Source organism: Falco naumanni, chromosome 3, assembly GCF_017639655.2.
Source record: "Falco naumanni isolate bFalNau1 chromosome 3, bFalNau1.pat, whole genome shotgun sequence".
NCBI classification, from domain to species: domain Eukaryota; kingdom Metazoa; phylum Chordata; class Aves; order Falconiformes; family Falconidae; genus Falco; species Falco naumanni.
In genome coordinates this window covers 19135911-19160854 of record NC_054056.1, presented here as the reverse complement: position 1 = coordinate 19160854, position 24944 = coordinate 19135911, and the positions used below count along the sequence as shown (strand labels likewise).

Here is a 24944-nt window from a genome sequence, read left to right as displayed (position 1 = left end):
ATCAAAAGATGCAAGTTTGCTCCTGAACTGCTGAAAACCAATTAAACTGGGGTAAAAACTCAGTCATTGTAAACTCTTATGCACGCTGCTGTAGCTTGTTTCACGGCAGGGTTGGGGGTGGCCTCTTAGGTGTTTTGTGTAGTTTCAGGTTCCTACACTGAACACGGGTTGAATATGAGCAGTCCTGACATGGTCGTTAGTGTGAGTTAGTAGCATGAAAAGAAGGAGTTTAGCTGTGAACCAAGGTAAAAGACAGCAAGACAGACATACTGCCAAAGGGAAGCTCAAATGAAGTAACGCAAACACAGGGGGATGAGAAGACAGCTAAATAATCAAACAGTGGATTGCCAGTAGCGACGGGCCACAAAAATAGCTTGTCTTACCCTCAGCACAGGCATCAACTGCAGTTTTGTTAGCAATCATCGGTTTTCTGATCATTGAGAAATGGCTGACACACTGGAAGTGAGCAGTTGCAGATGTAATTTGGAAAGTGGATTTCCTTTTGGAATTCCCAAATGCTTAATAGTCAACAGTATGAATGAGAGATGTAAGCATGCAAAGCAGTTTTCTTCCTGGTGCTGTCTGCTTACTGCAATGCAGACTTGAACCTGAAGAGAAAACACTACAACCAACTCATGAAAGAGCTTGGATTTTGTTTTTTTAGCTGCTTGACTTTTTTTATTTTTTTGCGATACTAGAGAGATGCTGCAGGTCATAGTCACAGAGTTGGGGAAATTTTGTGGTAACTAAACTATATCTATTTATTAGAGTTTAAAAAAAAAAAAAAAGCTTAGTCTGAAAGATCAACTCCTTCAACTGTATTAAGAGAATTCTCCCCCCCCCCCTTTTTTTTATTTATGGTGAATGTTGAAGTAATTGAGAGAAAATAAATTATGAGATTTTTCAAGACCCTGAATTTCGAGAACTGAATTTTAATTAAAGGAGTACTTCACTTGGATCATTCAACTGAAAAACATATTTTGTCTTCTAAGCAGTTTGGAATATTAAAGGTCACACTTCTCTGCATTTCAAGCTCCAGTTTCTGGTGTGTTTTAGCCTTTTACATGTCTTTATTGCAAATTGTGGCAATCCAAGGCTTAAGGTCAAAATTTAATATATTTTTGTGAGAAGACTGAAGCAATGTATGTTTCTATCATGACACAAAAAAATAATAATAAATAATAACGGAACCATCATAGAATTCATCCCCCCGCGCCGGGCCCTGTCGGGGCCGCCCCTGGAGCCCTGGGCTCAGCTCTGGGCCCCTCGCTGCCAGAGGGACGCTGAGGGGCTGGAGCGTGTCCAGAGCCGGGAAGGGGCTGGGGCACAGGCTGAGGGGGGAGGCAGCCTGGAGAGGAGGGGGCTCGGGGGGGCCCTGATGGCTCCCTACAGCTGCCTGACAGGGGGCTGTGGGCAGGGGGTCGGTCTCTGCTCCCAGGGAAGGAGCGACAGGAGCAGAGGGAACGGCCTCGAGCTGCGCCAGGGCAGGGTTAGGGTGGGGGTGAGGGGACATTTCTGCCCTGGAAGGGTGGTCAGGCACCGGCACAGGCTGCCCGGGGAGGGGGCACCGGCACTGGGGGCGTTTCAGCGACGCGTAGATGTGGCACTTGGGGACAGGGTTTGGTGGTGGCCTGGGCGGTGTTAGGTTTGCAGGTGGGTTTGATGATCTTAAAAGTCTTTTCTAATCAAAATGATTCTCTTATTCTAAAGTTTCCATATTTGAATGTCATTACTATGTAGCTCAGTATCATATTAATGGAGAATCATATCTAATTGAATATAAACTGTTTCTGGACAAACACCACTTGTTTTGTTAATATGCTAAAGGCCTTTGCTAAACTAAGGTTAGAAACTGACATGAATACATGCTTTGGTGACCTCTAAAGGTGTGAAATTGAATAATTTAAAAACTTGGAGTCTTTTTTCCCCATTTTGGGTTAAAAACATATATCTTAGGGGGCTGACACTGAAATCATAACCAGAAAGGATTCTTTGAACTCTTCCTATCTGCGGTCATTAATCTAAGTGTCTGAAATCAGCCTGCAGTAAACTGAATGCCTACATCTTTTCCAGGGGTGTCCTGGTGAGGCTGGAAGGATGCAGCCACCCTGTGGTTATGAAAGGCTTGTGTGCAGAGTGTGGCCAGGACCTGACTCAGTAAGTATGCTCAGCATTTTTGTCCATCTTCTCTTTGTTTGTGATTAAGGATCCAAGCTCTGCCTTCTCCCACTTCGTAGAGTGGTTTGGCTTGGAAGGGACCTTAAAGATCATCTAATCCCAACCCCCTGCCATGGGGACACCTTCCACCAGCCCAGGTGGCTCAAAGCTCCACCCAGCCTGGTGCTGAGCCCTGCCAGGGATGGGGCACCCACAGCTGCTCCGGGCAGCCGGTGCTTCACCACACTCACAGTGAAGAATTTCTTCCTTGTATCTAATCTACATCTGCCCTTTTTCAGTTTAAAGCCATTGCCCTGTGTTCTTTCACTACATGCCTTTTTACAAGGTCTCTCTCCAGCTTTCTTACAAGCCCCCTTTTGGTACTGAAATGCTGCTGTAAGGTCATCTGTGCTTCTCCATTCTGAGTCTTGGTATTTGTGAATCGTATATATAAGGGTAACAGAAGTTGTAGATATTAGTAGGGAGGGAGAATATTATTTGTACTGCCTAACATAAGTAGGTCTACTCAGAGTGCTCCAATAAGGAAAGTTGAGAGGGAGTTTCCTCTAAAAGGTAAATTTCAGCACAAAGCACTCTTTCACGTTTGCTGCTGCTTCCAAAAAAAAAATCTGTAGAGAATGACTCACAGAATTGTTGCTTAAAGTTGAGTGGTCTGAATATATTAATTCTTGATCACATTATTAATAGTGTAATCATTCAACAACCTATGTTTTTTAACTGAAAAATTGTAGGCAGGAATCTGTGTTCCTTGTGGGTAAAACCAACGTGTGAAGAGGAAATAGGCAAGATCTGTGCCACTGTTGCAAAGTGTCTTAATTTACGTTTGCTGTTTACACAAGGCAATTGTTTTGTCACCCTGAAATTTTCAAATATGCCCCGTCTTTCTCTTTATATGTCACAATAGTCACAGATACATTATTTAGAATTCTATTTCCTTCTAGCCATTACAAGGATTCATAACAAGCGATATGGGTGAATAAGACGCCATGTGGGTACTTGAGTTACAGCTCATGTTACAAATTTATGACTTAATAACTGTGCATGCTTTCTTTCTGTGGAGATAAATGTAGGGTAACTTACTACCTTAGGTAGAAAATGTAAAGAGCATACATACAGACGAATTCTCATCACAATGTATCCTGCTTTGCTTTATGTGTACTAGTAACTGAGGGTAAAAAGTTCTAAGGTGCATCAACAGTGACTTAATAACCTGAGAGTCTTATCTGTATAGGTGTAAGTAACTGTGAGGTAATATCAACCTCATTCGTGTGACCTTGCTTCATTTGTACTGTGTCTGGACAGGAGCTAGCTTGTCTCCAGTGCTTTAAATTTAAGGCTTCAGAACTGTTTTCAATTTTTTTGTGAAATAGTCTGCCATGGAACTAAAGACATTTAAGCCTTAGGCCAAAAATAAAGCAAAATGAAAAGATGATTATTTTTCTCTTTTGCTCTGTCTCATTGCTAATATAGTTGTTAAAGAGAATGTTTCTTATGTATATCATATTACTAATTCAACAGCTATTGTCCAAAATGGACTATATAGTAGCCTGGATTTTAGAAATAAATATTGCATGCTCACTTCATTTGAAAGGAAATACTTTGGTTTCACTTTAATTCATACCTACTATTAAGAATTGTTTTGTGAACATTATCCCATAAGCCAGCGCATTGAATATTTAAAATGTTTTGCAATATGTAGCCCAGTTAATGGTTGGATATAACTTCTAATGAAAAGTTGACTTAATATTTTGCAAACAAGTGGTTTTTGGCAAAAGAGCAAACCCAGCAAAAAGTTAGGATAATAGCGAATAGGGTTTTGCCTGCCTTGAGTACTTGATTTGAGGGTTGAATACAGTCACATCTAAATCTTGCTTTACTGCTGCTATTTCATTAAAAATCTAGATAAATTCAGGGTATGCAGTGAATTCAGTTCTCTCAGTTAATACTCCTCTACTTCAGATGACTTCCTTTTGTATAAAATGGCTTATACATCTGGAAGAATGTGTTAGGTCTACGGAGCCTGTATCAGAAGGCAATTCAAAAGCATCAGTACTTTTCTTGCTCAAAGAAAAGTGAGTACAGCCAGTTTACCCTCAGCTTATTGGGTGTTAAGTCCATGGTGCATCCTTCCTGTTCAACAATTCTTATGCTGATTCAACAAGTTGTCTTAAAACAGCTCATCTTTTTTAAAGGCTTATTTAAATACTGTTCAGCGTTACATGTACGAGGTGTTCTGAACTCTGAAGCAAAGGATGTAGGATGCTAAAATGTGCATGTAAACTTTGGACCAAGTGAAATCTGTCTTTTGTTTCTGGGTGTCAGTGTTTCCAAACACTGTGGTACAGTAAAAGCATATCTGTCTCTGTGTCTGCCTCAACACAGCTCAGTACCACTTTTTTCCTTGGGAGCTTGCTTGTTGTGAAGTGAAAACTGGGTGAAGTTTAACCCTGGCTGTAGGTCTGATACCAAATTTTGTCCTTGGTAGGACAGGTACTTGGGAGAGTGAAAAGATGTGGATGTGTCACATAGGAAAAGATTTGTATGGCAGTATTTTTTTAATGTTGGTGAACCATAAATAATGTCTTTAAAATTAGGAATCAGTTCCCAACAAAGTGATCTGTGTAAGCTGGAAGCTAGTGATACTGACGCTAATGTGGGGTTAGTTTGTCAGTTTTTAGGGAATGTCATACTTGTGTGTATACAGATGCACGCACTCTTATATACAAGGGTGATAAATATTAATACATACAGAATATATATCTGTATATACATGCATCTATATATACAAGTAAGACTGTATAATGTACACATAAATAAAATAAATACAGGCACACACACATAGTCCCTCATTCTGTTTGTGCCAAAGGGAAAAGTATGTATGGGGATTTTTTGGATGCTTTTCTTGAAGCAGCAGTGACACATAAGTTACTGCGCTGTACCTGAAAAGTAACTTTACCTATCCTTTGCTTCAATTTATTTCATAGTCTGTCTTGGAGAAAAGTAGATAATTGGATGCTGTGGTTGCAAAAAAAGGAAAGGAATGGTTTTTAAATTTTAATGGTTTGGTAGTTATGCTGTGTTTATAACTTTTCTAAGGCAAATCAGTACATGGATGCCAGTTTCATCTTACTATCGTTTTTCATGAAATAGTAATATGGAAGCATAATTACAGTGGCTTCTTGCAAGGTTTTTATGGTGAGCTGCTTTGATCTGTTTATCCATTTTATTCAGTAACTTGCATTAACAATAATTTGACAGAGTATATTAGTCAAAATAGCTCTTTTTAATCCTGTTTTTTTGGTGGTGACTAGTTCGATGCTACATACTGGCGTTCAGCTTTTCACTAAACTGTTACTCTCTTGATGCTTCTGTTCCCTGTGTGATTAGGATACGAAGCAAGAATGGAAAGCAGAATATGCCATTATCCACAGCAACTGTGTCTATGGTTCACAGTGTTCCAGAACTGAAAGTCAGCTCTGAGGTAAGTACTATCATGCTTTCTTTATTCATAACTTTCACTGTAGCTCCACAGTTGAGAAGCTTGGTTATAGCAGCTTCTTCAATGTTGTGTATATTTCATACAGAAAGTTTGGCTTCCCTTTTCAAAGAGAAATTTGGTGTTGAATATCAGTAGCCCAGGGATTTGTGTGTTTATTGTAATGCAGATTGATTGTTACCAGTTTTCATAGTGTTCTTTTAGAGCTGTCCGCTGAAAAGATGGCGCTTCTGTCACAGCAGCCTGAAAACTTCCTACTTCAGTGGTTTTTGTCTCTAAGAATGAGCAGTTTGTGGAAAGTTCAGTTTCCACTAACTGAAATGTGTTCAAAGCTTGCAATGTCTTTGAAAACTAGCTTCACCTTTCACCTTGAAGTTGGTCTCACTAAATATAGTAAAGGTAGTATGTTTGCAACTTAGCTGTACATTAAATTTATTTCATTACTTTTCAAATGTTACATTCAGCTAAGTTATCAAAATATGCCTGTTCATATAGCGGTTTCTTTTAGAGGAAAAAGCATGTTTATTTTGAAGGTAAACATTCTATTTATTTTCCTTACCAACTTGATCTTTTCTTACCTTTTTATGTTACTGCTTGCTCTTTTTTTGTAATTCTTTAAAGAATACCATGAGGAGAAAAGTGAAGATATAAGTGGCTGGAAGTGTCCCCACCATAGAGGAGTGTTTCAGAGGGTGCTTTGCACTCAACGCCTGCTTCTTCATAATATTCCACTTAACTTTGCTTTTAAGTTTAGCTGTCTTGTGGGTAACACTGCAGCTTGCTATGAGAAGGGGTTTAAATTGAATGCAGAGCTTAATGTGGTACTTCAGAAGTTTGTAAATATGCATGAGGAGTAAACTTCAACTCAGATTTCCTGAGTATAAGGTCTTTGATATCAGTGGCCACATAGAACCACATAATCTGTTTACGTCTGAAGGCATATATTCTTTAATCTTAAACTGACAGTGAGAATCATTTCTGTCGTTAGCAGCTTCAGATTTATACTCAGCCTAGTGTTGTCAGCCATATTGTATGTAATTGAATCAAGATTGCTGAACACAGCAGCGAGAGTTTTCATACCTACTGATGAACTTAGCCTTTGTGTACCCAAAGCTACTGCTATTTCCTCTCAAGACTCTTAGCCTTAATGTGGTGGGTTTTTATTTATTAAATGTGGATGTTGTTGTGTTGAGTTTATCGATTTTTAGGAGTTAGTATCACAAAGATCTGGGAGTAGACTGGGAGTATTTTTTTCTGTAGAAGGATTGCTGACAAAGATGCCATCACTACAGTTATATTGAAGCATCATTTCTTATGCAGTTTGTAGCAGAACTTCTCGAGTTTACAATAGACAAAAGGCAATAAACCTAACTGTATTTCTTCTAAGATAAGCTTCATTGTGAATATTTTGTTACAGCAAGCTGAGCAGCTAGGAAGAGAAGATCAACAGCGGCTTCATCGAAATCGAAAACTGGTGCTCATGGTAGATCTGGACCAGACATTGATCCATACTACAGAACAGCACTGCCAACAAATGTCTAATAAGGTAAGTATTAGGTGTTGGCTTTCAAGCCAAAGTAATAACAGGAATATTTCTAACCATAGTTACACGATGGTTCTTTAAGAAAACATTCTGTGGTTAGGTAAAACAGTAGTTGAAGAATAACAGAAAATGAGAAACAAGTCTTCTGAGATATGGTCCTTCTTTCTCTATGTTTAAATTGATGTTTTTCTTCTATTTATGCTTTCCTGCACTTTTCCATTCCAGTCACTTTAAGCAACAAGTTTCAGGTAGCTATTTTTAATCTCTGCTTTCCTTCCTCTACAGTTCACAAGCAGAGTACTCAGTAATGAGACTTCTTTCCCTCCAAGTCTGAGGCAGTTACAGTGAATTACTGTTTGAACTCCCTTTTTGAGTAATCCCGTGTTTTACTACATCTGTCATTCCATGAATATGTCTAGTGATCTTTTTTTCCTTCAGTTTTGTTTTGTTTTGGGGCAGAGGGAGAATGACAGTGACACAGTTTCAGTGTTGCTGTTTAATTTCTTCATGCAATACTTGTTATTGAATTGGTATGGACTATTAGCTTGTAACATTTCCTGTCTGGAAACTTTAACACAAGAAGCATGTTGGAATGTATCTGTAGTGTCTTGTACAGGGGTATGCAAATTTAAACGAGTTTCATCTAAACTACAGTCGTTTAGTTCCTCTTTCTTTTCTTCTGCCACTCTAATGTGTTCAGTAGGTTCAGCATGTGTTCACACCTGCTAGCAAAGAACAAGCTGTAAATATAAATTGCAATTGAGAAAAAGAGGAAGAGTGAACATAAAGATTAAAAAACCCTTGTGTATTTGAAAGGCTATGTCTTCATCTGTATAAATGATGGTCTGAAGAGAAACATTTTAAAAGACTGAGAATTATTTATTTATTTTTTTAACTGGAGTCTTTATGTGCAAATTTCCTTCCTGGTTTGCTATCTGATGGTATGTTTCCATAGACATAATAGTATTGATTTTCATCCAGCAAAGTCTTTTCTCTGAGTTTAGTATGTTTGGAAACTAATATCTGAGTGAAGTTCACTAAGTAGTACTGATAGGAGTGAGATCCTGAACTTTCTGAGAAGTTTCTCAATCTGCTTTATTCAGATTGGTTTGCTGTAAGTAAAGGTTTGAATGAAAGTTACCTTGGTCATAAACTTCAACAGTGCAGCTTCCTGCATTGGAAGAACTTAGTGTTGGACTGTCTGACAAAGAGCAAAAATGTGCTTTGGATTTTATTCATCCACATAATCTCTGTGGCCGAAACTTGCTTTAGCCTAGTCAGACCAAATAAAAGTAGTGGAAGCGATGGAAGAGGGCACTTCTGGAATGCTGGCGTTTTTGTTTAGTATTTTGATAATATGAAACATGCTTTTTCTTCTAGGGAATATTTCATTTCCAGTTAGGTCGAGGTGAGCCTATGTTGCATACTCGTTTACGTCCTCATTGTAAGGAATTCCTGGAAAAAATTGCCAAGCTGTACGAATTACATGTTTTTACTTTTGGCAGCAGACTCTATGCACATACAATTGCAGGTGAGTGTATGTTACATTTAACAATATTTATGTAATCAGCCTTCATACTCATATAACTAGTTTTCTTTCTGTGGTTGTTTTCAAGTATTTGTTCTTTGCTTTGTGCAAAAACTTCCTAAATCGTCCTGTAAGCAGAATTCTTGGCTCATTTACAAGACGGTGCCTATATGGCCTGTAACTTTAGAAATAATCCTTTTTTTCCCATCAGACATGCTTTTTTTGCTTCCCTGATGGTTAGAGAATCATTGTGGCATGACAGCTAGTGCCTTCCTATTGAATTAAGTTAGAAATTATGCTGATGGGCTCTAAAAATAATCTGCAACATCACTTGTCTTAGAAACCTAAAGTAACAGTTCCATAAAAATCAACAACATGAAGTTATATCCCCTTGTCCCTCCCTATCCCCTCCCACACTGTGTTTGCAGGACAAACAAAGGAAGTTTGGCTGCTGTAAATCAGTTTACAGCAGTTCTGTTTGCTGAGATGTGCTTATTTGAGGAGAAGGTCACAGATCTAGCAGTATTCTCACATATTCTTCACAAGAACTTAGCAGTATTTTCTCCTAGTAACTGAAAACTGGCATTTAAATTTTAGTTATAGTAGTCTGTGGTGCAGGTCCTTGGCTGAAATGTTTTATTTTTTCCAACAGGCATAAAAGAAACCTACCCTGTTATGCAAGCATAGGGGCCAAATTCATGTTAGCAGTGTGACCGTGTGTTTAAACTGAAAAATTGGCTTTCGCCCCATCTTCAGTCTTCCTTGACAGAATAGCTTTTTCACCTCAGATTTTCCTTTATTAAGTCTGTTGGACGAAGACAATATAATTAACAATGGTTTAGGTTATGACTCTATGTCAAACTGTCCTTGCTGCTGTGGTGTGTCTCAGCTGTTTTTAAGTTGTCTCTCACATCTGCTTTTTTTTGTGTCATGTTGCCCCAAGTGCCTTGAGCAACGCTATCCCAATGATCCTGCTTCTTGGCAAGAAAGGAAGATTCCAAAACAGTTAGAGAGCTGACTGTTCTGTTTAGCTCTAGAACAGTTTAGAAAAAAAGTAGTGTAATTCCATAATTCTTTATGCTTGTTAAATAAGCCATAGAAGATGCTTGTAATGACAAATTCAAGACACCTCTGTAATCAGAAAGTGATACCTATTTGTGGTCTCCAACTAATTCTTCTTGAAAAAAATTTCAGGAGAGGCATGTCCTGTCCTGCCCATCCAAGTGAACGTTTCTACATCAGTCAATCAATATTCATTGGCCCAGTTGTTTGAAGAATCTTCCTAAAGCTTTGTCAGTCTTGCTGTTGGATCACACGTTGTGTACTGCTAATGCATTAACACTTTTGTACCCTGCTGTTCTTAGAGTGTGGTTATTTCTTGTGTAGCAAAAGGAGAAGGGTTTTTTACACACTAGGTTTAACTACCTGGTGGTAAGAAAGTGGGTGGACAGTCTTCCTCACTTGGATCTGTGTGCCAGATCTGCATGTGGCCCGAGGTCAGAAGACTTAGAGCAAATATGCTTCAGAGCCAGGGAGAAGAATGACTTGCAGGGGTAGTTAACTCATTATATCTGAGTGCTTTTGCAGTGATTGATCTTCTTTCAATGTGTGATTTGGTCCTGTATTTGCTCATTTTAATCTCTCAGCTAAAATTTGGATTACCCACAGTTGCCCAGCTGGCACAAACTGATACTTACAGTGTGACAAGCCTTTTTGTGGGCATCAAACTTGAGCTGCTTAATTTGTTCCACAGAGGAGGTAACCACCAAATGAGCAAATTAGGGCATCGCTGCTTCCTGACATCTCCAGACTTCTGGATTTTTGCCTGAAGCTGTCTAACCTCATCAAAAGCATTTGAACTACAAGTGGATTACGTGTGCAGTGACAATGATAGCTTCAGCTGAAATATGTTGCTATGGAGAAACTGTGCACCAAAGGCTGTATCAACTTACTCACCTGTGTAACCAAGGTGCAGTTAACAGAGAAATCTATAGCTTGTACATATAGAGAACACTTGATGGCAGTATTGGTTAAATGTTTTCTCACAGAGAGCTGTCAGTTTGATATTTTACCTTTATCCTTATGTTACCTAAAGGAAGGACTTGTAATAAAATGCCAGGAATCTTTTTCATAAGAAAAAGGTTGTTTACTTAGATCTTCCACATACATCCTGTATTTTTTTGTGAAATCTGAAGTCTGAGCTGCTCCTTCCATGTCCTGGAAGACTTTTTCCTCATTTTGCAGACAGATGACATCTTGTCTGTCCTTTTCCCTCACCCCAGCTGACTCCTATCAGCTGTTAAGTGGGATTAGCTGATATTTGTAAACACCATTTGTGTCTGCTGAAGTCATTTATCCTAAAACCTTTCTTAGTATGACACATTTAAAAAGTCATATCTTGTAGTATGTTTATGAAGAGTTTGGGATTTTATAATTTAGAGCTTCCTGTAATATTTCTCTTCTACATAATTACTTTGACCAATTATTACTCCCCCCCCCCCCCCTTACTCTGCATAAGAGAAGTTAGGTTTATTTAATACTGAAGTCAGCTTAAGTACTGGTTGTAAAAGTAAATACCACTGTGAATTTTGAGTTCAGAGGCCACTAAGCAAAAATAATGTAATGTGAAGTCACTGGTAAGATTTATAGTGGTACTTAGAAAGTAGGACTAAGTTAAGGGCATTCATATGTATGGTTTGTTACAGCAAGTATATTACAGGATGTCTTTCAATAAATAATTGACAGAATATGTGCATACATCAGTGTCTGAAGGTCTCTAGTGCGATTGGACGGTTAGGTCAACAGCTCTTTCCAGGTTCTAAAGTAGCACCTGAAATAGAATGGGAGGTGACCTGATTCTTCAGAAATTCAATTTTAGATTTATTTTTAAAAAGAACTTCTTTAGATGCATGTTGGATCCTAGTGTATTGTCACTTCTACTAGGAACTGCAGTTTAACTCAACCTGTCTCTAAGATTTGAGACTTCTCCAGTATGAGTAGTTGCTTTTGAGCATTGCATCTTGTGATGGTTTTTTAACTTAACTTTACAAGTCTTGTTTACAAGTTTGCTTTTCAAAGAGACACCATGTAAAATCGGGTAACATGGCTTGATAAGATTGTGCAAAGATCCAGTCTGAGATACTGGAAAACAAACTACTGGGGGGAATAGTTTCTGCTAGGTAGGTCTACTGAATAGTCCCTCGTGATGTGGCAGTCAAAGGATAGCGATAGTGTCTTCACTATTCTTTGTTCAAGAATACTTAGTGGCAAACTGAACACGTTGTCTAATTTATGAGAGTAAATGGAAGCTCAGTTTTGATTTGAAACAGCAAGTCATTGTCTTCAATCTTTTTGACTTCTATAGAAGGCTTTACATTTTTAAACATGCTTACAACATGAGAAATTCATCAACATTTACCGTTCTGCAGGAATAACTTGTGCAAACTTCTCCAATAAAAAAAGAATGTCAAGAAAAAAAGATTCATTATCGGCACCAAGGCAGCAAACTATGACTGTAATTTTTCAGGACATGGTGTTGGGAAATGGTTAGGAATAAATAAACAAAAAAAATGAAAACCAAAAGTTTAGAGTAAATCTCAGGAAAACTTTAGCAGCTTCTGTATATTCAGTGAGTTTATACATAGACCTTTTCATCTCTCTGAAGTCATGGAAACTTGCAAAAAAATGCCCCCACAGAAAAGTGACATCATCTAACCCAATGCTTTTTCGGTGGTCTGCATTGACTTTTTTTAAAGAGGAAGCCACCAGCACTTTGGAAGGCATCATCAATTTGAAGCCTGCAGCTTCATGTTTAAAGGTTAATATCTAAACAGTGTACTATCTTCCTAAATATTTCAATATGTAGGTTGTGAAAAGATTTTTATTTTAAAGGTACTAGAGTTTTTCATAATGAAAGTTTCTCACTTTTTTGTTACTGAAAGCACTGTGATGATTTGATTTTTTTAATGAAGGAGTTAAATCTTAGCCTTTACTTTTAGCTTGGAGGGGCGTATCTGCATCTACTTGCTTTCTATGTAAAGTTTTTATTTCTTCAGACTTATGTTCTATTTGCAATCACAAGCCTATTAAAAGCTAATGTTTTAACTAATAGCATGTAATTTAGCCACTACTTACCTTGTTTGCTTTGGCATGGAGCAGAATCTCTAAAAAGGTTAGTGAATAGTGAATATTTAAAGACAATATTAACATACTATTGCAGAAAACAAATGGTGTATGACAAATGAAATGTTACCTGCCATTTCCCTGAAATGTGGAAACATCAGGTTTATGCCTGTTATGTTGATTCAATTGCCTAGGCAACATTCAAAAGAAACCAAACATTTTAAGACATGTAAAGAACTTCTTTAAAAGACCAGTGCTGTTTTCCATATTGCTATTCAAGTAGTTAGCTTTGAAAGATCCCACTCTCTTAAGATGGGCTTTTATTTTTGTGTGTGCATGTCTGGTGACCTGTATCCTCTGTGTATTTTTAGCGAATTATCAAGGGGAAAAATATTCAAATTAATAACTCTTCACCAAAGTATTGCTGAAAAGCTCCAGAACACTACCTCATCTCTGATTGCTGGCAGCCAGGGTTTCTGTGTTCGGGCTTTTAGTTCAACTTCCCCTTTCTTACTGTTTTAGCTAGATAACACTACAACTTGAGTACCTCATTGTGGTTTTACCATTTAATCAGTGCACTCCCGTCCAATTTAGTGTAGAGAGTCCCTGTGTAGTCAGATAATTAGCAGAAGAGAATTTGGTTGAGGAGAACAGCAACTTGTATGACAACTTACGTAGTTTGTCAAAATATCTGTGTGTACAGCAATAAATCTTTGTAGCTAATTCTCTCAATTCATTATGCCTAGGTACTGCAAGGGTCTCACTACAGGGGATGATTCTACGAGTTTGCAGCAATTCTTAAGCATAGTCGGGTGAGTTAAGGTTGAACCTCTGTCCTTAACTCGGAATTTTCTTGCTTTTATGGGTTTTAAGTTATTCCAGTTACACATGAATATTAAATACATACAGGATCAACTTTTCAGAAGTGATGACTGATTTTTTTAAAATTTTTTTAATTTATACCCTCTGTTTTTGAAGACCCAACTTAGTGTACTTCTGGGAGCTGGACTTCTAAAAGGAGCTGAACATGTGTTCTGTACAAATCTCAGAGCTCCTTGAAAGAAAATTAAAGTTGGTCCTTAGAGCCTGTAGTCATTTTGAATTCCACCATATAAAATAAAGTAAAACTTCAAAAATTCATTCCCAGATAAGTGTTGACTGCCTTGTATTATTCATAAGAATAATGACAAGTTGATGCTAACTTCATCGCAAATTCAGTAAAACGAAAGGTTCAGATGGGTGTGTAAAAGGCCAGTTTCTCAGCAATTATGTGGCTGTGATCTGCTCATGAAGATGAACATCATTATTAGAGGCTAGGTTCAGAAGCGTGTGCATGCATATTTGTACACCCAAGTCACCATTTTCCTAAATAACGGCATTTTATCTTGCTTTAAGGTCAGCTAGCACAGCTTCTTCTGTTTTGTTTTTGGTTTGTCTTTTTTATAAAGAGTGTAGTCAGAAAAGTCACAGCAACTGGGCTTAAGTATTTCTAGGAATTCCAAGATACGTTCATTATATGTAAGTGTATTAAGGTAGCTATTAGTGGTACAACTTAAAACCTACAAATGCAAGAGCTCTGGCTGAAACCATCCCTTAACGTGCCCGTTGTGCTTAAGTATTGCAGCACATTGCCGACTCTTGTGAGACTTCTCTGCAGTTCCTAGGCATAATGACCTAAGGAGAGCATTTAGCTTTAAAGAACCACCTATATAGAGATAAATGTAAGTTGCAAAAGTCATGTGTATCTATCACCTGCTGTATCTCTTTCAGCCTAATTTATTTGGCTGTTACAGATTTAGTTATTTTAATTTCAGTTTTGTTGCTATGTTGAAAGAAAATGAGATGGGGGGGTTTAAAATTAATCCCACTGCATTAGTTAGAAATACTTGATCCACTGTGGTTACCTTTTCCCCCATATAATACCTCTTACCTTAAAATTGTCCCTTAAACTGCTGTTGCACAGATTAAAATAACTGAATTATATAGAACATAAACAAGGAACAAACTTCTTTAACGTTTTAATTTCTTCTTTCAAAAGGATTTTTGGACCCTGAAAAGAAGCTCTTTTCCCATCGGATATTGTCAAGGGATGAATGTATCGATCCATTTTCTAAAACTGGGAATCTTAGGTATGTATGTGGGTCTTATGCATTAAACAAAACAGAACAACAAAGAGACAGAACATGCTAAATATAGTAACAATTACTCCCTCTGTACTTAACATGTTTGCAGCCCTTTATCTGCCTCTTAAATACCAACACCATCTCAACAAACTGAGATGTTGGGCGTTGCAGCATTTCATCTATTTGATGCGTTCTGTGGTACTAAAACAGTAAGAACGTGAAGCAATGGCATCATGGTTTTTGACTCTGGACTTTTTATTCTTGTAATAACTTGACCATATTTCCACTTTATGGCTTGTGATAGATTCATAGAATCATTTAGGATGGAGAAGACCTTTAAGATCAAGTCAGCCATTAACTCAGCACTGCCAAGTTCACCACTAAACCCTAAGCACCGTATCTACACAGCTTTTAAATATAAGACTTGTGTTGTGGGATTTTTAATTAAGCCAAAATTCTCAGTTTGAGGTTAATTTGTATTTGATTATCTAATATTCTGGCTTTCAAATGTGCTATATGACTAGCTTCTGTTCTCTAGTGTTTCTTGAAATTAGGTCATCTAGAGCCTTGGATTCATATTCTAGTCTAAAATCAGGTTCTGATCTTTTTTTCAGAGTACAAGGCCAAGATTTTTTTTTCTAAAAGACAGATATGTTTAGTGTTTCATAAAGCTAGATTAAAAATGATTGCCTCTTCCCCATCTGACTATATTTGCTAATGGGAAGCATTTTTCTTCTCTTGCTCCATTTTCATATGCATGTATATATCTTAAGTACTCTACCACCTCTTCCTAGGTGATATAAATATCAGTAATTTTTGCCACTTTTGTCTTGGATTGAGTGAGTCTACCTGTTAAAAACTGTTCTTGTGTCTATTTCTTATTTATATATAGATAGTATATTGACCGTGTGATAGTTGGCATTGGGCTATTTGTCAACTCTGAAAGCTAGACCAAAATCTTGTAAAGTTTTGTCTTTGCAGAGGTTTGTGGGTTCCTGCTTCTAGCCTTTAGGAGATTTAAAAATAGTGGTTTCCTTTTTTTATAACCTTTAATTAGTTCAAATACTGTATTTTGAATTCTGTAATTTTAATATTGCTGATTTTTAAGTTCATGTATAAGCGTGTCCTACAGACATGCTCATAATAAAACAGACCATCCACAGAAACTACTTTAATTGACAGTTCAATGATAGTTCATTCAATTCCTAAAACTGGACTCATTTTATCAATGGTTTTGTCTCTTAGAGATCTCTTCCCGTGTGGGGATTCCATGGTTTGCATCATTGATGATAGAGAGGATGTTTGGAAGTTTGCACCCAATTTGATAACTGTGAAGAAATATGTATACTTTCAGGGGATAGGAGATATTAATGCACCTCCTGGATCAAGAGAAGTTCAAATAAAGAAGAAAGGTAATTACCTGATTTTTAAACTGCTTTTACACCTTTTTCCACTTTTCAGATGTCATTGATGTAAATCATTGTAGTAGTCTTACTAGTATTGCTGTTGTGCTCAGATGAGCAATCCTAGACTATTGCAGTTGGCAGAGCATGCTCCTCCAGCAGAAATGCAGGTAGCACAGTAAACCTGAACTGCTCTTGTTGGTGGATTTGCTTTTGGTGGGTGACCACAGCAAAAGTGGAGTACTAGTGATAGCATTTTGACTGTTATGCTGGAGAGCTGATTTGGCAACGCATCAAGTCATTCAAGAACATGTAGAGGAGGGCAGGTTCTCTCTCCCCCCTCCGTATAAAACCAGGCAGTCTGTAGGGTTCTCCTTTTTGGACCCCTTCCTTGCCCCACTTTAAAGCAATAATTAATAAACTCTCATCTTGCATACTGCTGAAAACAAATGTTTTGTGCTTTGCTTACGTCCCTGCCTAAATCATGGTAATTAAGTTAGTGTGGGACTTTTAGCACCTGGTGAATGTGGCGTTCTGGCATTTGACATGAAACCTTACCTTCAGCAGTCACAGCAGCATGGTGCAGATAGTGGATTTAGAAGGTATATATCACTATGCTAGTATTAATTTGGGGTAAAATGTATTTGAAAGACAATGTCTAAGAAAGATTTGCAGGACTTTTTCCAGTTTAGCCAAGGTTTGTTGGTGGCTTGATTTTTTTTTTTTTTTTTTTTTTTTTTGATTTAATGTGTGTGACAACACTCCTTTTTCCCTTGTTGAACTAGAGATGTCCAATACGGAAGCAATCATAATGTACTCAAACTGAATCGGGGCACTGTGAGGTGGGACCTCTACACGTGACTGGTAGTGTTACTTGCAGGGCAGGGACATGCATGCAAAAGAGGGACAAAGTAGGGTGACTTCATCCAGCGTTCCTGATGAATGCCTGTGCGCAAATTTCAGGTTGTCTGGTTTGTTTAACTGTCATGTCTCCTCTGCAGACATCTGAAGACATATCCTAAAACTATTTTTCTGTCTTTGAGTCTATTAACCTGTTACTTGTATTCCAGCAGAGTCTCAAATAAACCTCAAACAGCATCTTTGTATTGCTAAAACATGTACATCTTTTCAAATATTAAAATACAGTTATTTTGTTTATGAAGAATAGGAAATATATAAAAGCCACAAAAGTTAATAAAGGCAGTTCTTGTAGTTCTTGGGATTGGAACCTTCTGAGATGAATTCTGCCCGGGTTTTTTTTTTTTTTCGTTTTTTTTTCCTTCGCAGCAGTAGTTTCATTGCCCTGTAAAAACTCATGCTAGAAGATAAATCCTTTAATGCTTGCGTGGTTAACAAATAATTACTTACGACCTGCGAGGTTTTTTTTTTTAAAAAGAGCTGCTTACAGTTTCTTTGCAAAAGTAAAATGTTAGGTTTGCCAGTTCTTTCTAGTAATCATTGTTACCTGAAGTATCTCAATGACTTTGAAAAGCCTAGTTGTCACTTCTAAACATAGCAAAGTCTAACTGCATATGTAAACTGTGTATTTAAGGAAAAGTAAAGATAAATTTTTTATTAAGCTTAAAAATAAAACAAACCTGAGAAAATACTTGTGTTTTGTTTTCCTTCTTTCCTGTGTCTTAGTAAACCACTCTACAAAACCAGAGGCACTGGATTCAGCAGTGACAGCAGCAAAAGATGCTGAAGAAATAAAGAACGATATACGTGTAGAAGAACAAAGCAATGGTCTCAAGAAAGCTACAAAGGACACTTGCACCACAAATGGAAGTACGTCTGTAAGCAGTGAAACATCTGACTGGGATTTGAATTCCCGTGATAAAGTTAATGCCCAGGACTCCTTAAATGATAGCACTGATCACAAAATGGACAATGAGGTCACTAATGATTTGACAAATACAAAAGAATCTCAGAGTTCTTCAGAACAAGTTGGTGGAACAGTGATAGAGAAGCAGCAAACCCAAGAGAAGACAACAAATGACTTGGACTTTGAACTGTCTAGTGACAGTGAAAGTGATGATGGTTTGGATACCAGAAAGTCATCTACTTCTGTATCAGACAGTGAGAATGAGGAAAAGAGAAGCTGGAAGAAATCCAAACAGACTGTGCAGGATGAAAATTTGCAGAAAGGGAGTCATACTGATGCGAGTGAAAAAAATGATGGTCTGGTGAACCATTCTGGGGACACACAATCTCTACCCAGTGAAAATATTCATGACAAAACTGATCTTGAAGCACAAGAGGAAGGTGAACAGGAAAGCCTTTGTGATTTAGGAAATGGGTGTGCAGACAAGAAGGAAGCTGAAACAGAGTCTCAGAATAGTGAACAGTCTGGAATTACAATGGGGGAGTCCTTAGACCAGAGTATGGAGGAAGAAGAGGAGGAGGATGATACAGATGACGATGACCACTTAATATACCTCGAAGAGATCCTTGTGCGGGTTCACACTGATTACTACACAAAATATGATAAGTACCTGAAAAAAGAGATTGAGGAAATTCCAGACATCAGAAAAATAGTACCAGAACTGAAAAGTAAAGTGCTGGCAGATGTAACCATAATATTTAGTGGACTTTACCCAACAAACTTCCCCATTGAGAAAACACGGGAACACTATCATGCCACAGCACTTGGAGCTAAAATTGTGAAGAATCTAGTACTGAGTGCTGATGATCCTGACAAAGCAACGCATCTCATTGCGGCAAGGACAGGTAGGTATAGAAGACTTGAGTCTTCCATCAGCTTTTTTCCTGTTCATTCATGCCTTGAGGTGTTTTTTGTGTAATCTACTGGCTTTAATGTAACTGAGATTAGAATTGAAACTGAAGGGGAGATTATTCCTAAAACAATTCAGAAGCATTTTTTAAAGGCTTTTTTGCTGCTTTTTGATCAAGTATGGCTTTTGTTTGTTGAAAGGGGGAGCCTCTGGTGTAATGTGTCGTGTCTCACTTCTTGGTTAAGAGTAGGTGATACTGAGTCTTTGACTGTTGACGATGTTGAATAGAAACTTTAACATTTGTGTCGGATAAAATTTTATAATGGTCTTTCTGTAAGGTTATAGCAAGACTTCCTCAGTTTCTCAGATTTCACCTCTCATGGTTCAGTTTCATTTTGTATGGATTATCTTAAGAGACTGCAATCTGATGATACCCTGTCACTGCTGCATGCATAGCCTTTATGTGTTTGTCATGGGAGATGTAAGAGAGCTTATCCTAACTTTTGATACATCTTTCACAAAGCTACCTGGGTTTGCTTTAATGGATAGGAATGTACCATTGCATAGCTGCCACAGAGGAGCTGACAGGCCACCATTAGCTTCTGGTACACATTTTTTGTGTGCCCCCTAATCCTTGGTTCCCTCAGTGTTGGCCTTTTTGAAGTCGTGTGGAATCTAAATATCTGATAATCAAAACCATGAAATCCAACAGTAAAACTGCATGTTTTAGATTAACTAAAACTCCTAGGTTATTTAGGACATCTTTAGATGTCATGAGCAAATCTGCCATCTATTGGATTATTTTCTTCTTGACTGCTATTCATGTAAGCTTTCAGTACATCAGCAGCAGCTCTGTTGCATTGGCTTATAAACAAATGGAGTATGTTTTCACTGGTTGTACTGAAGATATGTATACTTTTCTCAACCTGTGTGTGACTTAAGAAATATCTTGTTCCATTTCTTAAGCAGCTGATCAGGAATAATTTCTTCCTGTCGAAGAGGCAGTGATTAAAAAAACCCTCCCATGTTTAGTGACTAAAAAGAGAATGTTGCAGTTTCTTAATTTCTACCCCTTGAACTATGAGTAATGTTAAAAATCCACGGATTAAACCCAGCCAATTTATTAGTATATTGTAATACTCTAATATCAGCTATTTTTTAATGTATCATCCTGAATAACAGTAAGGCTATATATTTGCTAGGTTAGTGTAAACTTACCTCCTTTTCCAGTTATCTAAATGTACAGTTCTAGTGACAAAAAGCACAGGTAGCTCTTACTAAAATGTTGGTAAGGCCAGCTGTAGTGAGGACCTAGTCAAGAAGCATCAGAATAAAAGTTGTACCAACAGACCTGTAGTGAAGTAGCATGTTTGTGTTAATTGTCCTGATGTAGATATGTATTTAAGTAGTGACAACAACCTAAAAGCCAGGAGAGGTGGAAATTGGTTTCATTGAAATTAGCTGGGATTCTGATTTGTGAAGGTGTGATAGTTGAAATAGTGAATGAGAAGTGTTAAAATCAGTGGAAGCATCAGTTTGGAACTCCGTAGTTTAACTATAGTTGCTGAACAGCTCTTAAAACTGCAGGAATAGCCATACTTATCAGCAAAGAATTATGCAAGTTTGTCATATTTCATTGAAGACCTGATAGCTACCAATATAACTTTAATGTTTTTCCAATTTCAGATCTCAAAATGCTTCATTTTGAAGCTGCTTTGTTTAACTTGGAATAGATAGCTTCTAAATGTAGTTGTAAATCGGATGCAATTGTTGTGTGATGTGGTAAAAATTGATAGGATCAATGTAAATGAGACCATCCCAAACATACCCATTTCCCTAGAAGGAAAAATGTTGGGTAACATGTTAAGGTACACAGCATGTGGTAATGAGAAGCAGTTGAGGCTTTTTTTTGTTTGTTTGTTTTCAGATTGTACAGTTCGAGGGGGGTTGTATGTTTATATAGATACATATACACATCCCTGTGTTCAGCTTTTATAAACAAATTCTTTACTACCTGCATAGTCTTTGCAAATCATCCATTAATGTAGATCTTAATACAAAAAACTACTTTAAGTTTTGGTTGCATTACACTAATGTACTTTTACAGTATTTGAATTGATTTTTTCTAACATTTTTTAAATTTTCTATGTTCTTTTGAAAAATTATTAAATTTCAGGGTGCTTCATATTTCTCAGATTTCATCAAGACCTAGGTTCTCCAGAATAGTCCTGTAATGTTGGTGTTGCACTTGATACTTGAAACATATTCAAATATTGCCTGCTAATTAAAACAAGATATCACAAGAATACTATTCCCGATTTACTGGGGTGAAAAAACCTTTGTTGTCAGTATGTAGAAGCTGACCCCTTGCTTTCAGTAAGAAAAGAATTGCACTAATTCTAGAAGAGGTAACGTGGCAATCTTTGCCTAATGAGCAAGACTAGTGTCATCTTTTAACATCACTTAATAATTATTTTCTGTAACACTGTCAGTGAAATAGGGGAGTTTAGACTGAAAAAGCTATAGTCTACAGTAACCCTTTTTTCTAAGATTCTCATGGATTGCTTGTGGTTCTAGTTTTGTGATGGGGTTTTATTTCTGGTTTTTCAAATGAAAACTATATATTCTCTGCTTAGATGGGAGTAGTTATGCTGCATCATACTAATTTCATGAGGGGAACTCTGAAGTTTAATCAGATTTTAAGGACATAAGTTGCATCCTATCATAGCTGGATTTGTGATTATTCAGCTGTCGACATTATTTTCATACTGATTCTTGTGTGATTAGAAAGTGAATTCTACCAGTGTCTATTACTGTCGGCAAGCCATACAAGTATTGCATCTCTGGCTCTCGTGGCAGACGTCTGAGTGTCTTAATTGCTGGTGAAAGGGGAAACAAAAGCATGTCCCTTGAGTTTTATTCAGAAGTCAATGATCTGAGACTAGATAATGTTCTACTTTTTTCTCTTTTTCTAATGTGTTTTTCAAAAGGTGATTTTAAAACTTAAGTATCAGTTCAGCATTTCTGGATCACCCCAGTAGCGACAGGAGATTTAGGACTCAGGCAAGCAAGTTAACTTACATGTTTACTTTGCATTAGCTGAGCTGTAGTAAAAGGCATATACTTAATCCGCAGCAGCAGTGGAATACTGTTAGCTTTTGAGTTTTGAAGACAAAGGAAATAAAGGGAAGAAGTCACCCCCAAGGGCTTTGGACTGGTCAGTTTTCCCCCTAAGAAGTGACCACATCGTATCTTGGCATACAGAGTGAACAGCTAGTGAATACCATTTTAGAGTATTTACAGCATCTTTCCCAGCCTATTGCAGTAAATAATAGAAATTTCTTTTGTTCTTTGTATATACGCATGTCTTTCTCTGCAGATAGGCACCTTTTTTCTCTGCAGGCACAGATACTCTGAATTCTGAAAATAAATTAATTCTTGTTCTTGGGGAAAATCAGGATATTTTTTTTTTATTATATGGGGACGAAAATACTATCTACCTGAAATACTGTAAACCACAAGGATCTTTGTATCCTCTAATCAGTCTTCATAACTGAGTGACTGAGAGGAGGCTGCCCTATAGTCCTTCCCACTTACTTACCTGTGGAATACCTAAAACTTCAGTTTTTGAAACATGTGCTGTTTGCTTTTGGCGGCAGCAGCACACTGCACTGGATGGTGAGTTGTTACAGCTGTGTACACACTTGGCTAAGCAGTAACCACATGGTTTCATAAACCTTGTTGTGTTCCTTCCTCAGCTGAAGATACAGATGAAAGATCCTGTGGTTGATGTTAATATTGAGTTTCTGCTGGTGAAGCAGATAAAGCTGTTCAGGTCACTTAAAAATTATTCTAATGGGGTAGGAGCAGAAATATGTCAGTTTAGGCCCTGGATTTTTCTTTTCTTTTTCAAAATATGTTTAATTCTATGTGTGTTCCAATACTTTGAAAGCTATATGGGGATAATTTCCTTACTTTTGGTGACTTAGTAAGCAAAACTTGACATAGGCTATCATTAAATATCAGCTTGCTTAGAATACAAATTGTACTATGAACTGTGGCTTCTTTTGTTCTTCCTCATCTATCCAATTAAAAAATGCTTACTCCTGAGTCTGGCTCTGAGGTACTGAGAGAAGAGAGAAAGCTGCCAGCTCCTGAAGTCTTGTTAGCCTGACCTGTGGCTTGCTGTGGTATCTTCACTAGACATAGCTATGGTGTGTTCACAGGTATTTTTTCAGAAGAATATTTTCACAGGGTATGCCTTTAAAAAAAGGGGGGGGGGGGAAAGTCCATTTAAGCACTGCTCCAAACTCTGGTGCTGAGCAGGTAAGCCTGACGCTTCTGCTGGTAAAGCACAGTGCAGTGTTAAAGCTGAGCTGTAGGCATGGCCTCGGAACAGCACATCTATCACCGTTTCATGGTCACTGGATTCTGGTAGCACAAAACATTGAGGTCTGTATGACTTGTCTTAGGTTAATGTTGTTGCAGAAGAGCTTTTGGATTTGGTCATAAATCAAAATTTATGTATCAAAATGGTCTGAAGACAAATGCACTTCTAGTGATGAGATCTTTCCAAGCAGTGTCTGCAGCCTGGTTACAAACTGCCATAAGGGCTCTTTGGCGAGTTGGAATTGGGAATTGGTGGCTGCTACTCAGCATGTACTTGGGTTTGTCCTGGCACAGCTGGAACATGCCTGCTGTGTTCCTGGTGGGTCAGATTGAATTGGAGGGTGCCAGCAGCTGAGTGCTCACAGGCATCTGGCCCCCAGGAACAGGTAGAGCTAATCCAAAGCCAAACTCCCTGAAAGGCGTACAAGGTGGGCACCACTCCTCCAGCACCCTTTTGCCCTGCAGGTCTCCCGATTGGGCTGCACTACTTGGTAATGTGAATGTGGCCAAATAATGCAGTATAACATTTCTTTTTAGTCTTCGTAAACATACAGCTGAAGTTTCATTTTTCTATGTTGCTTAAGTGCCTAATGTGCTCCATATTTTGGAAAAGACCAAATGAACTGCTGTAGTGGAAGAGTGTGTCCTGGAGAACAGCTGTAGGAGTTTATTGCTGCATTATTGATTTTCGTCACTTTTTTTAGTAACAAATTGTCAAGATTAATAGGAGGAGCTTTTTTGTGGTTTCAGCCTTTGTATGCAACTTCAAAAGTATATTTGATGACTCCCCAGGTTTGAAAACAAAGTAATTTTTCTCCTATATTATGTGCTTCAGGGTTTATCCATCAGAGGATAGATGTGGCAAACTTGGACCTTACCTGTTTCATGTGGAAAGGCTTGTGTGCCTTTTTAACTTTTTGGAACAATTTTGAAGTTGGGAAGGGTGATTAGAGGCAAACAATGCAAAAAAAAAAAAAAAAAAAAGTGGTCCAGAAAAAAACTGGTGATTTTTAGCCCAGCTGGATGGTTCAGATGTTACAAACTGCATCAGAAGTACTGTTGCTTGGATGGATTAAAATTCTGTCTGCTGTTTCTTCTTAATAAGCATGCTTCCAAAAGGGGAGTTACACTGGGGAAAGGGAGAAAAGGCAAGGATATTAAGTATTGCAATACTGTTTCTCCTACCCCATTAAATTTGGTGTTCCACCAAATCCTGCTCTAAGAACACCATATGTGTGAAATCTGGATTTGTGAAGGTGTCGGCTGGAAAGAGAAGGCAGCCCCGCGGATGAGAGGGTTGTGTTAGCTCGTGCGGTTCTCTGCACCCCGGAGCGTGCCGTAGGCAGCTGTGCTTTGCAGGGGGGGAGAGAGTAGAAAGCCTAGGTGTTGCAGAGGTGGGAAGGGTATGGTTTTGACCCTCAGGAGGT

At 38.0% G+C, this 24944-nt stretch overlaps 1 protein-coding gene across 1 annotated transcript in view; it reads left to right on the top strand.

The window, feature by feature from the left end:
• The window catches only part of CTDP1 (CTD phosphatase subunit 1), a 110610-nt gene that overhangs the window by 13673 nt on the left and 71993 nt on the right, over positions 1 to 24944 (top strand). The window contains exons 2-8 of the mRNA XM_040586283.1: positions 2074 to 2157; positions 5566 to 5659; positions 7092 to 7220; positions 8598 to 8748; positions 14906 to 14996; positions 16236 to 16402; positions 18038 to 19123. Coding sequence (XP_040442217.1) covers positions 2074 to 2157; positions 5566 to 5659; positions 7092 to 7220; positions 8598 to 8748; positions 14906 to 14996; positions 16236 to 16402; positions 18038 to 19123 — 1802 coding nt within the window. The remainder of the gene's footprint in view (positions 1 to 2073; positions 2158 to 5565; positions 5660 to 7091; positions 7221 to 8597; positions 8749 to 14905; positions 14997 to 16235; positions 16403 to 18037; positions 19124 to 24944) is intronic.